The following is a 14,779-nucleotide window of genomic DNA, read 5'->3' as shown; positions in this document are numbered from 1 at the left end:
GAATAGATATTGTTTAATTTCAGTATAATTCCAGAGCATATGTAATATAAAATAGTTAAATCTAGCAGGTTACTTCTCGGAAAAATGTTAGGTTGGTTCACTCATTTTTTTCTACAAATGTTTTTTATGTACCTACAAAGTGCCAGACCCTTTTATTAGTCCAAACCAGGGAACAAGCAGATTGCTTTATTAAACAATAACTGACTGAGCACTATCAACCCATGTGACAATCACGACTCTATGTGCTTACGCTGACACTACACAAAAAACCACAAGGCGGCCTTGGGGCCCTCATAGTCTAATGGGTGAGAGTGTGTTTGGGGGATGAATGACAGTTTTATTCCCAAGTCTTCTTCCCCAGTTAAATACAAGGTGAAGGTGTCCTCTAGTCTAAGAAAGCTCCTTTAGGTATTAAACCCTTCCCTTTCACGTGCTGGAAGCAATGATGTGTCCCCCTAGCCATCTAAAGATGATGCTAACGTTAGGATCGATGAGATTTTCTGGTCTCTGTGAGTGACAGGGAGCACATCTAAGATAGAATGCAGGTTGAAGCCGGCAAAATCTAGCATATTTACCAAGTCAATTTGGAGATAAAATAAAATCTATCATGTCAGGTTTTCACGACACTCTAAAGATTGGACTGATAATACTCATACAGGCCCCTAGAAACTACAGTCTACCTAAAAAGATCCAAAACTCCCAAGGATGCCATGCCTGCTCAAAGATGTGACATTTAGTCCCCAGCCAAGCGATCAGTGACTAAGCAGAGACACAAAAGCCTACCAGTGTGATAAAATGCATATTAGATTAAGAATAAATCATAAAGGGAGACAAGAGTTTGATTTAATTATTATACAGCTATTTTCTGATAACTCTAGGAAAGTAATTTAGAATCCTTTTGATATCTGTTGAGCTATAAACAATACTGTCTTAAATATAGGATAAAGTACATATGATAAGTTTTAAAATCAAACTATAATTTCAAAATTTTTAATTATTTAAATTTGAACTACTATTTTAAAAATATTTAACATATTCATGTAAATATACACACACACAAATGAAGGCTTTGTGAAACTGGTATGAGGGAAAAACAAATTGCCAATTATAAATTGGTTACTTGCCAGAAGGCAAACAAAATAATTTTATTATAAACTCCATGTACTAACCAACTTGCTCTGGTGAAACAACCTTGTCAAAATGAATACTGACTAAATATCACATTCCCACTCTATGGGACCTAGAGATAAAAGAGCTCATGCTTTGTGCAGTAAGTATGTTGAATATAAATGAAGGGGATGTGCTATACATGAATCTCCTTTCCTGATTCCAAGTGTGCCCTGGTCTTGTGGAAAGTTTCACATTTCAGAGTATATGCAGGAAGTTGGGATGAAATGGTTTAGAAAGGGTCAAGAAAGTTGCAACTACATGTCCAAAACAGAGAAAAATGTTCAACTTTAGTTTTATTCAATTCCTCCTATAATAAAATCAGTGCATAACCACATGACTTAATAACAGAAGGTGATCAAGGACCAAGGGAAAACACCGCGAGTTCAAGATTATTGAAGAGAATTCACAACAAACTTCGTTATTAGGTCCTATTATTGGGGGATAGCAATCAGGTCACAGAATGATTCCTTATAATATTATATATTAGAAGATTTTACCTTCTTGCGTAGATACTTCCAGTACACCTCAATATAGGTCCTCACCTCTCCGGAATGATCTTTTCACCAATGAAGAAATTCCCTGCTCTTTTACTTCTCTTAAATGTGCCTTTGCGGCCTAACCACTTTCATTAGTGAGCTAGTCCTCAAGTCTGGACTTGAAGACTTAGTAGAACCTCAAGGCTGTTGCCTTGGAGAATTTTTTTCCTTGAATTTCCCAACAATGATTTTCACAGGAACATCTACCCAAATACCTCTGAGTAGTAGCCAAAATCCTTGTGGAATAAGCTTGAGTAGGGGTGAGAAAATTAGAAAATGGAAGATGTCTAGAAAACAAGAGTTGAACTATAGCAGTCCTCACCACACACAGTTCTGATGTGAATGAATTCCAGTTACCATCATTTAGTTAAAAAACACAAGTCCCCCAAAATATAGTTCAAATTTTGGTTACCACAATATATTAACTGAGTAACTACACAGAGTACAGACTTCGCTGCTATCTGTTCAGTCTACAAGTCACTACATAAATAGCAGATGTTCACCGTGATCAGTCACATCACTTCTGAAGACTGTTGCCAACTGGTCACTGGTCACTGCACATCTGTTCTTCAGTTCAAGTGTATAGATGTTATCTCATCTCCCAGTGGTAAACCCACGTGCTACTTTATAATGGATTATCAAAAGGAAAATGAGCAAGAAAGAAGAGCAAAGAAATGAAAAGAAGGATGCTAGATTTGAATTTCGATTGGGCCCTAAGTGGAAGAGCAGAAAAAACAGCTGACTGTGGGAATGCGCATGCTCAGGACGCAGCCAGAGCAACTCAGTGAAGGAGACTCACTGGTATGAATGAGGAGGGTGAGGAGGACAGACAAAAAGAAATAAGATGTCCTGGAGGAAGTGACTCTGACAAAAGCAAAAGCAAAAACCATGTCACACTGAAGGGACTCCCAGAGATATTTCATGACATTGACACTATAAAGAATAAAATGTTGAAACCCTGATCAAAACGGGAGGCTGACAATTCACCAAGGCAGAAAAGATGTGTGTTCTGTATTCAAAGTTACATACTAAGAATACAAGAGTTGTTCAAATGTGTCTGACAAACATTTTAATCTTCAATGTTTTTAATATTTTAATTTACCATGTACTAAAAATTAATTTGACTTTTTTCATTTTCCAATGCAGTTATTATTGATAATACAAAATTTTTAATGCTTTGAAAAAATATTTTTAAGGTCATAAAAAAACAGTAACTTTCCCAATGTTTATTAAGATTGCTCTGCAGAGTTTTAGCTCACATGGTAGTGTTTATGGTTTCCCAGATCTGTGCAAAGCAAAGACTCCAATACATGACAAAAGTTCAAGGAAAGGAAAAGGAAGAACAGATAGGCCTACTTCAAAGACTTTCAAAATGTCAGCCAGTTCTTTGAATACAGTTGTACCTTAATCCTACAGGAACCAGAGGACTAGGTGGGCAGCCCTAGCAATCATACATCAACCATCTCAATGATGGAAAGAAGCTGTTGTGAGATCAGAGAGTAAGGATGAAGACCATGAAAAGTTAGCAGGGAATTTAATCATCAACAAATCTGGAGTAACAAATTGTGAGTTGGTATATTTTCAGAATAAAAACCAAGTGTCTGAAAGTAATATTATTGGTTAAGATTCAGTGCTTAATTCTAGTCATCCCTGAGTTATTTGCTAAGCACAGAGATTCTTCTCTAAAGTGTTAAAGCCAAAGGTGAAGGGTATTAGAGTAGTTCTCTGTTAGTGAACTTTGTCTTCAAAATGTGGTCCAGGGCTCACCAAGGCTTGGCTTGACTCCTTCCTTAGCAGGACCAATGGCATCCTGAGATGCAGCTTAAGACACAGCTCTGGTACGCAGAATAGCATTTCACCACATAATTGTCATAGATTTTATGTTAAACTTTTTTGCAAAATAGTGGGGTGGGACAATTATGTAAAGCTTCTTTTAAAAAAAAAGTTCCAGTATTACTTAAAAAATCATTTATTACTAAACTGTCTTTGGTGCATGATTATGGTACACAGAATGCTTGTGAATATATGTTAATGCAGTGTCAACAATTATGCAGTGGAATACAGAAACTCCTTATCCTCAAGTGACAGCATAGTGCACTGTCCTTCCAGGAAGTTCAGCCACACAAAAGTCTAGGTTTCATCTTGGACCACAAAAGACCCACATGCAGAGCTGTATAAACCACTCAGAGAAATATCCTATAGTCAAGTGCAGACCATAAACGGTCATCAGCAAAGTTAAGGAGAACTAGAAATACAGAAATTAAAGGCCAGGGATCTGAGTGACTGTTAACACCACAGGGGCTGTGACGTCCTGGATTCCAAGAAAGGCACAAGAATTCATTTAGGTGGAAAACACAGGTGCTCCCCTCTTTGGCAGAATGCCAGGCCATAACCAGGAGGCCTCTTACAATGGGCTCCAACAGAAAATTTGGTTCAGATCAGGGGCGGCACAGGAAGACACACTGTCCCCTCTACTGTGACTGACGTGCAGGTCTACGAGCCAGGGACGATGGGCGCTAACTTCCACATCTCAAGCATGGAGCCCAGTACCTGCAATCAGTGGGCACCCTGTCCCAGGTATTCATACAGACAAATTAGATCAACATTCTGCTTATCAATAATGGTCACACCTACTCAGAGTGTGTACCTACATGGGGTGTTAGCCTTCATAGAAAGAAAACTCTCAAACTCAAGGTGGGGAGGCAGCACAGGGTAACAGTAAACAAACAGCAGAATTCAAATCCCAGGGCTACCAGGAAACACCCAGGTGGCTGTGGGCAAACTGCCTAACCCGATCTGTGCCTCAGTTTCTCCTCTATGAGATGGGAATGACAACAGTACCTACACCCAAAGTCCATGGAGAAGTCAGTGTGATTTCAGGTACAGCATGTGTGGCACCGTGCCTGTCCCACAGGGCAAGGGGTCCACACTTAGTTACTATTATGATCAACACCTCTAAATGGGAGGCCAGGCTAGATGGATCCATTGTGGAGGAACCTATTCCACACACACACAGACACCACGTTTACTTGTTTAAGATGTGCCAAAATAATAAACCACCACCAAAATAGTTCTTTAGGTTAATAAACATGAACCTAGAAAACCTTAAAATATAGTAGTGGAAAAAAAATGTAAAAAAGAACATTTAACCTCACAAACACAAAATTGAAAATTAAAAGAAGATGCTTTTTAACCCATTGAATTAGCAGATTTTAGAATTATAATGTCAGGACTGTGAGGTGAAAGACAGGTATTCTCAGCTGCAATGGTAGGAACTGATGTGATGGTTCTGGAAAACATTTTGGCAGCATGAATCACAAGGCTTAAAATATCTCTGCCACCTCTCAGCTTACATATTGTTAGCAGAGTTATTTTCATAGTATTAAAAAACTTGGAAACATCCCCAATATCCATCAAGATGAGAGGTAGGTAAATGATTGTACATCCATAGAAATGGAGAAGAGTTCTAATGAGCGTTACAAAGACATCCTGAAAATTAGGGTGTGTAAGAACATAAACAGCATGAGCCCATTCATAGTTTCCATGTTTTTTGCTTTTTTGTTTTTTGGTACTGGGGATTGAACTCAGGAGCACTCGACTAATGAGCCACATCTCCAGTCCTATTTTGTATTTTATTTGGAGACAGGGTCTCACTGAGTTGCTGAGGCCGGCTTTAACTTGAGATCCTCCTGTCTTGGCCTCCTGAGCTGCTGGCATTACAGGCATGTGCCACCACGCCCGGCATGGTTTCCATTTTTAAAACAAAGATAACAAAAAAACAAAGACGATAACAGAATGAGACAAACATCATTACCCTATGTACCCGTATGATTACACAAACGGTGTGACTCTACTTTGCGTACAACCAGAGAAACCTAAGTTGGTACCCCATTTGTGTACAATGAATCTAAATTAAAACAAACAAACAAAAAACAAAGACAGGGAAACAGGAAATTTTCTAGGACACACCAATAGCTTATTTTTAGGTTTGTGACGTGCAGATGACTTTTGCTTTTTCCTATAACTTCCTATATTCTACAAGGTGTTCTAAGGTGATGTGTACAGCCAGCCCTCCACATCTGTTAATGTGGAACACTGTGAACCTGAAATGTTAAAAAAAAATTATATCTGCCTTGAATATGTACAGACTTTTCCTTATCATTCCCTAAATAAATAGCATATCCACTATTTATGTAGCATTTACGTCGTACTATAAGCAACCTAGTGATCTAGAGATGATTGACAAGCACACAGGAGGATGTGTGTGGGTTAAATGCAAATGCGATGACATTTTATAAAGCAGGTGAGCATCAGTTGATTTTGGTATCTGGTGCAGGGTGTGGCAGAGTGGGGGGGTGTCCTAGAACCAGTCCCCCATGGACACTGTATTACTTTTTAAAGTCAGAACAACAACAAAAAAAGTAAAGTTTACTTTGTAAAATTTAGTTGAACGAATTTACCTCTGCTTCATTCCACTAAATGTAATTTCACTAAGGATAACACCATGATCAGCAAACTTCTTCATGAATCCAAACTCAACAAATCACACTAATGTGAAATAATTTTATAATCATAAAAAGTTTTTGTTTTTCCCTGCCCAAATCATATGACTTGGCCCTTAAAGCTCGGTCTGCCAATATGACTGCATGCTTTCCCTAACAACATGGAGGACAGAATAGGTCCTGATGCTGTACCAGTTTTTTTTGAAGGCTTTATTGAAATTCTAAGATAATTTCCAAAAGAGGTCTAGACACCTTTTCAAGGTAAGAGTTGTGAGCTGTCTTGACAGTTGGCACTGTCAGTCCTTTGTTCCCCTCTTTTTTTCTTTTAGACAAAAAAGTTGAGAACATCTCTGAAACCACTAGCATTTCCGAGGGTTATACAATGAGTAAAGCTCTTAAAATATATTATCAGTCATCTCTCTTAACATTTTTACATATCACTGAGGATACACACAGCTTAAACTTTTGAGGAAAAGTAAAATTCATAACAGATACAATAGGCTAATCCACTGCAACATTTTACTGCATTTCACTTTTCTAAAAGTCACAGGATAAACTAAATCAGCATTATTTACTCCTTCTGTATAGATGCTTATTGGTCTTCAATAACTATTCAGTGCTATAGGGAGAGTAGGAATCTTACATCTTCAAAGTCAAAAATAAGTTTAGAACATCACCTCAGAAATCCATTAATGTAGTAAATTTTCTTTACCAAGCAGGTATGGCCCTATGGTTGAGTGTGAATGTTAACCATAATGCAGATAACCTATTTACCTTGTAATGGAAGTACTATACTGTTGATGCTCAATCTGACACAGCATTAAGATTTGCCCTGAGGTTTGGTTACATGACTATCACAGCAAAGCAAGATCAAAGAACACAACTCTCCCATGGCCGCTTCCTTAAGGGCTACAAAGCTGCACATTGAAGATGATAAAACATGGTTCAGTGGGACTTCTCCATGGGTGAGCACGTGTCTACAGAGAAGTTCAAACTGGGAAAATGAGGAGAGGGGAATCCTAATGCTCCAGAGGATCACATCATGCTGTCTTAACACTAATGTGGTCTGTGACCATCTGTTCATCAAATAAAATGTATGTAAATATAAAAATGCTACATGACTTAAGGTGCTGCTATTACTAGTAGTCCTACTATTCATTCTTTAAAGATGTAGAAAACAACAACTAATTTAAAAAATCCACCTTTTTAAGGATTAAAGGTGACCTGTAGCAAAATATGGGGGACAATATATACTTCAAGGAGATTGTTAGTATTGAAGCCACATTACTTTCATTACTCAAATAACACTCTACCTAATACAACTTCAACAAAATATTTTACTAGTATAACCTCCTAGAAATAACAATTTCTTCACCAAAGCATTAAAAAAAAAAAAATAGAAATAAATACTTACTTAAAATGCCAAATTGTCCCCAGAACAGAAGTATAGCCAAAATTGGGAAAATAACAACGAGAATATTTTCATTTGGAGAAAACCATGACACTGAGAAGAAAGAAAACAAAAAATGACAATTAATCTTTATTATAATTACTTTAAATCTCACTAGCAGTCTCAAATATATCTTATGTAGAGGGACAATAAAAATAACCAACTATGACCTTAATTCATACACATATGAGAAACAAATTTGTAAAACAGATTTTGTTAAGTAAACAAAAGCCACAGCTGTCTGAGTGTCTCTCTCCACACTTCTCCCAGCCTGAGCTCTATGGAAGGAGGCAGCCCAGCACAGCAGCTGAGCACAGAGCTCTGGGCCACGCCGCTGCCGGGGTTTGAAACCCAACTCTGACAATCTGAGACAACATCCCAAAGCCTCTGTTCAGCATCCTTGACTGTTACACAGGTATGACAGGGCCTACCACTTGAAGGACTGCTGTTACCTGTGACCATTAACAAAGTTAACACAGATGAAGGGCTTAAAGCAGTGGGTGGACTTACCAAGTGCTCAGCTAACGTTAACTACCACTCTCACGTGTTGGATACCCGTATGCATGAGGAGCCTAGATTTACCTTCAAGCATCAGTGAAGTGCTCCTGTACGGACCGGCTCAGGGGACCCAGGTGAGGGAGCTCGCTCTACCACTATGTCCCTCCCCTTAGTGTGAGTAAGACAAGACAGGTGAGCCCTGTCTTTCCTCAAACTGACTGTGGAATAGAAGCCTCATTCATAATAATTAGATTTCAAAAGGATCATTTACACATAAACACGAGAAGCTCTGGTTATTAAGGAAGCTGTTATTAAGTGGGTCACATGTTACTTACATGGTGAAAATGTATCCACACATCCTATATAAAGGGAATTGAGATATTAAGACTTCAAATAAAATTTGTTGAGAACTTTTAAAAAATTAAGTTTAACTGCATCTCATAAACCCTTAAAACTGTAATTTAGCTATGAGATTTCTTCTATAACAATAAAGCCAAGTAGAAATAAAGCATTTCAAAGTTTACCGGTACAGGGTGGAAGAACCCTTTTCAATACAGTCCCCAGCAAGTGCTGGCATTCCTGTGAGATCAATATATGTATTCAAATCCTCCATTCTTCTGCCCTCAGTATCAGCATGTGAGGAACTTCATGGGTTTTCACTCCACAATGATAGCCATGTACTTCTATTAAGCTTATAATGTTAGACCATGATAAAATGCTTACATTAATCCTGGGAATGTAACGACATTATAAATTTTATCTTGGTCCTATAAGCTTTTCAGAATCTAGCATATTCTCCTATCCATATTAGATACTCAACACATTTGCTGTTGAATGTTACAAGACAGTTTAGTGAGTGAATGGAATATAATTTTTTGATGCTCCTTGGTTGCAGAAAAATACCAGGAGAGATGTTTTTAGATACTGAGTCAATAGCCTAATTTCCAACTGTATAACTGAACATCATCCTATACCAAAGAAAACACACTTCAATACAGCATAAAATCCTACTGGGAAAAAATTTTGTGCACTATGCTTAGGTTTTCATATCTAATGCCCAGAGGATTTTGTAAAAGCTCTATGATCTAATAACTATGCTTAAACAATTTACTTTTCTTAACTGACTTTCTCTATTATTTTACCTTGAGTTATGTACATTAACTATTTAAATACTTAAAACTATCATGAGAAATTATTAACTCTCACTTAAAGTTGAGGAGACTAACGCACAGTGAAATTAAGGATTATAAGCATCTGACCTATCCATGTCCCAAACTCACCCTGATGGCCCCCTCACACACCCAACCTCCCCTCTCTATTTTCCTCATTTCAGTGGTGATAACTCCATTTCTTCAGATGCACAGGTGCATAATCTTGAGTTTTACATGACTCCTTGGTTTCTCTCATACCCACATCTAGCTGGGCAGCAAATCCTGCTGGCTCTACCTTCAGATATAACCAGTTGCTGTGCAGGGTGAGCTGATAATAAAACACTCATTCCCCGCTGTTCCCTGCCCCTACCCACAATCTGAGGATCTATTAACAGATCTCTATTAATAAAAATAAGAGGTGCATTCAGCCCTGTTCAACTACTAATTAGTCACTTATTCCACAGCAGCATTTGTTGGAAGCCCACCACGGCACCCCTTCTTCTAGGCTCTTAAAGGTCCAACAGTAAAAGATGCAGGAGTTCTGAGCTTGAGGAGGGGGGACGAGTGGAAGACAGACTCTTGGAGGCAGTACAAAAAGGCCCCCAAGGGGAGGACCTGGAACTGAGCCTCGGGTGGGGAGGAGCCTGCCGTGTGAGGACAGGGAAGAGGAGATGCCAAAGGAACAGCAAGGCAAGGAGCCACATGATGGAATTTAGTGATAGAAGATCAGATTCAAAGGGCTTGGGGGCAAGATCATGCTGGGTCTTAACAGTTTGTTAAAGGAGTTTGTATGTTATTCAGAGAGCAATGACAAGTGGCTGGAAGGTACAAATACAGAAGAAAAATGATCTCATTTAAAATCTCCTTTGGCAGTCATGTGGAGAATGTATCCCGGAGAAGCTGGACCTGTCTGAAATCTATGGCAGTGGTCACTCTTGTTGGCCATGACCAACAAACCCCATCCCGAGTTCAGTTTTCCTTATCACATTTAAAGATGTCACAGAACTGCTCCAAAGGGAGGTGACTAGAATGGGGATCCTGAAACCGTCAGCAATGATGAAAAGAATCAGGAAATCAGGGATTTTAAGCCCAGGCAAGAATAAACCTGGGAGAAATGACATAGCCTTCGCAGTGAGTGAGAACTTACAAGGGACCACGTTCTAGCCTGACTTAAGGGAGAACTGGAACTGCATGATCAGGGCCCAAGACCTTTAGCAAGCAACAGTGCCTCCTCATGCCACAGCTCCAGGTAACAAGTCAGAATGGCCGACTGCCCGCATGGAACAGAAGTAACCTGTGAATCAGATGGTGAGACAGACTAGACGATTCTTCAATGACTCCAAGATTCTATGCAGAAATAGTGAGAAAAATAAGAGAGCAATTTGATGACAGAGATTATAGAACAAAAGCTACTACTAAGTGACTCAACTGGAGCTCATCAGAATCACCTAGAAGGTTATTCAGCCTCATACATGATATCCCTTCTGCCACCCCAAGATTTTCACATGTTCCCTGATAATAAGTATGAGAAGTTTGGGGATGCTCATGATTCTCAGCTTAAAATCACTTCTGCAGATTTCTGCTGGAGTTTAGCTTCAGTCACTGACATGAATGTGCTACCTTTCTAATTTATTGTGGTAAAAAAACCTGAGAATCACTGAATTGGACGTTTAAGAACCAATTAAGAAACGGGGAAAAACAATGTTTTATATAAAACCACTTATATGTCCATTAAGTTATTGATTTGTTATGGTACTACTGTCAGATGATCTTTTTCCCCAAAGGGAGAATGAGACAAGATACTTCTCTAAGATCGCTTTCAGCTCTGAATTTCTACGGCACTAAGAAAATAAATTAAGCATAAAATGAACTAAGAACAGTATCAGATATCTTTCTGTCTTGTGATTACAAAAGATAATCCAAGGGCATTCACGCTCTTATTCTGCCCAAGCTGTGGCTGACATCTCTGTCCATCACCCTCCCCCAAGCTCCCATTCCTGCTCAGGAGGAGTGGCTCCCAGTAAAAAGAACTTTCTACCAGCGGAAAGGCAAAGAAATGGTATTAGAGGACGTGGTCTGGGATGAGCATCTAACTTTTGCTTGTATGCCTAGTATTTTTAAAACCCAGGACCTCACTTTTCCTAATCTTGTGTTCAAAAATGAGAACATTGAGAAGGTGGAGGGACCGCTCTGATTAACTGTGTCTCTCCTTCAAATACATAACGCAAACCTCCACAAACAGAGAGAACACCAGTTCCCACAAAAGAAGATCATAATAAAATTTAAAACACCAAAATTCAAACCAGATTTTTACTGGATATTTCAGAACTATATGGATTTTATTTTTGATGTGTCAACGTGGCTGAGCAATAGTTCTCAGTTATTTGGTCAAACCCAGAATTCTAAGGTGGCCTCCCAAACCCCTGACATCCACACCTGCATGCTTGCTTCTTCTTGTAAGACTGTAAACATGTTCATTTCCATAAGTATGTTATGTCACCTGGAAGAGGGAATTTGCTGATGTAATTAAGGTCCCTAATCAGTTGACATTAAGGAGATTATCCTTGAGGAATAGAAGGCTGGCTTTATCAAGTGATTCCTTAAAGATTCTTGAATTTTCTTGGAACAGTAATTCAGCATTTGAGAGGGATCTGACAAGAGGAAGAGTCTCCTTCTCTGTTTTTAAGTATGCAAGGACATATGTGGCAGAGAATGGGACTGACTTCCAGGAGGTGGGAGAAGTCCCTGGTGAATATCCATTAAAGAAGCAGGGACCTCAGCCCTGCAATGAGAAGAAACTGAATTCTGCCACAATTATGTGAGTTTGAAACAGGCCTCAAACTCCAGAGAAAAACACAACTTGGATCAATGACACTCTTCACAGAACTAGAAAAAAAAAAGAAAAAAAAAGTCCTACAATTCATTTGGAAGAATAAAAGACCTAGAATAGCCAAAATAATTTTAAGCCAAAGGAGCTACGTTGGATGCACCAAAATATGTGATTTCAAATTGTACTACAGAGCTATGGTACCAAAAACCGCATGATACTGGCATAAAAACAGACACATAGACCAATGGCACAAAATAGAAGACACAGAGACAAACTCACAGAGACACAGTCATCTGATCCTTGACAAAGGTGCCAAAAACATATACTGGAGAAAGATAGCTTTTTAAACAAATGGCATTGGGAAAACTTGCTACCCATTTGTATAAGAATGAAACTAGACCCTTATCCTTCACCCTTCACAAAAGTCAACTCAAAATGGAACGAATACCTAGAAATTAGACTAGAATCTATGCAACTCCTACAAGAAAATGTAGGGTCAATACTCTAGCATTTAGGCACAGGCAATGACTTTCTTAATAGTACCTCAAAAGCTCAGGAAATAATGCCAAGAATTAATAAATAAGATAGCATCAAATTTAAAAACTTATGTACAACAAAGGAAGCAATTAGGAATGTGAAGAGAACCTGCTGAATAGGAAAAAAATCTTGGCTAGCTACTCTTTTGACAGAGGATTAATATCTTGAATATCTAAAGAGCTCAAATTAACTTCACATCAAAAAAATCAAATAACCCAATTGATAAACGGGCAAAACAGATACTTCTCAAAAGAAAAAATACAAATGGCCAACAAATACGTGAAAAATGTTCAACATCATTAGCAATCAGGGAAATGCAAATCAAAACTACATGAGATTTCATCTCATCCCAGTCAGAATGGCAGCCATCAAGAATACAATAAATGTTGGAAAGGATGTGAGGAAAAAAAAAACAAAACTCTTTTACATTGGTGGGACTATAAATGGAAATCAGTATGGTCCCTGAAAAGGCTAGGCAAGGAACTACCGTATGACCCTGCTATGCCACTCTTCACTATTTATCCTTAAGAATTAAAGTCATCTTCTACAGTGATACATGCCTACCCATGTTACAACAGCACAATTCACAATAGCCAAACTATGTGTCTATGAACAGATAAATAGATAAAGAAAATGTAGTAGTATATTTACAAAATGGAATTTTACTCAGCCATAAATAAAAAATGAAATTATGTCATTTGCAGGAAAATGGATGGAACTAGAGGCCATGTTAAGCAAAATAGGTCAAACTCAGAAGGTCAAGGGTCATATGTGTTTCTCTCATAAGTGGAAGCTAGAGAGGAAAAAGGAAAAGGAAGGTGGGGGCGGATCTCATAGAAATCAAAGGGAGATGAGTAGAGGAAAGGGACCAGAACTGAGAGGCAGGGAGGGAAGGGGGAAGTATTGGAGAATGATGTTGGCCAAATTATATTGTTACATTGTGCACACGGAGGAATATGTAACAAATTCCATCAATATGTACAACTATAATGCACCAATAAAAACTGTGGGAAAAAAAAAGAACACAACTTGGCCAACATTTTAATTTTAGTTTTGTAGAATTTTGAGCAGAAAATACAAATAACCAAATCAATAAATGAGCTAAGGAACTGAGCAGACACTTTACAGAAGAAGATAGACAACTGATCAACGAATATATGAAAAAAGGTTCGACATCTCTAGCAATTAGAGAAATGCAAATCAAAACTATCCTAGATTTCATCTCACTTCAATTTGAATGGCAATTATCAGGAATACAAGCAACAGCAGGTGTTGGTGAGGACATGGGGAAAAAGGTACACTCATACATTGCTGGTGGGACTGCAAATTAGTGTAGCCACTCTGGAAAGCAGTATGGAGATTCCTCAGAAAACTTGGAATGGACCCACCATTTGACCCAGTTATCCCACTCCTCGGTTTAATCCAAGGACTTAAAATCAGCGTACTACAGTGACGCAGCTACATCAATGTTACAGTAGCTCAATTCACAATAGCTAGATTGTGGAACCAACCTAGATGCCCTTCAATAAATGAATGGATAAAGAAACTGAGGTATATGTACATAATGGAATATTAAACAGTCATAAAGAAGAATAAAATTATGGTATTTGCAGGTAAATGGATGGAGCTGGAGAATATCATGCTAAGTGAAATAAGCCAATCCCAAAGAACCAAAGGCTGAATATTTTCTCTGATAAGTAGATGCTGATGCATAACGGGAGGGGGCTGGGGGTAAGGGAAGAATGGAGAAATCTTGGATTATGTAGAAGGAAATGAGGGAAGGGGAGTGGGCAGGTGAAAGGAAAGATGGTGGAATGAGACAAACATCACATCATTACCCTATGTACATGTATGGCTGCACACATGGTGTGACTCTACATTGTGAACAACCACAGAAATGAAAAGTTGTATTCCATTTGTGTACTATGAATCAAAATGCATTCTGCCATTCTGCTGTCATGTATAACTAAATAGAACAAACGATAAAAAAGACTGTGAATTAATACATGTGTATTGTTTTAAGTTTCTAAGTCTGTGGTTATGTACTGCATAGCACTAGAAAACTAATAGGAGGACCTTATGGTGCCTTTGTCGTTACAAAGAAA

General features: G+C 38.4%; 1 protein-coding gene across 6 annotated transcripts in view; it reads right to left on the bottom strand.

The window, feature by feature from the left end:
* The window catches only part of Cd47 (CD47 molecule), a 50,318-nt gene that overhangs the window by 19,449 nt on the left and 16,090 nt on the right, over positions 1 to 14,779 (bottom strand). For all 6 annotated transcript variants that reach the window (XR_007110170.1, XR_007110171.1, XR_007110172.1 and 3 more), the window contains exon 3: positions 7,623 to 7,712. Coding sequence is in view for 3 of the 6 variants with exons in the window: in XM_047563818.1 (XP_047419774.1) it covers positions 7,623 to 7,712 (90 nt within the window). In the remaining 3 variants the exon portion in view is untranslated. The remainder of the gene's footprint in view (positions 1 to 7,622; positions 7,713 to 14,779) is intronic.

The sequence above is a fragment of the Sciurus carolinensis genome, chromosome 9 (assembly GCF_902686445.1).
Source record: "Sciurus carolinensis chromosome 9, mSciCar1.2, whole genome shotgun sequence".
NCBI classification, from domain to species: Eukaryota; Metazoa; Chordata; class Mammalia; order Rodentia; family Sciuridae; genus Sciurus; species Sciurus carolinensis.
Note: the sequence above shows the minus strand (reverse complement) of the source record. Positions and strands in the feature narration are given on the sequence as shown.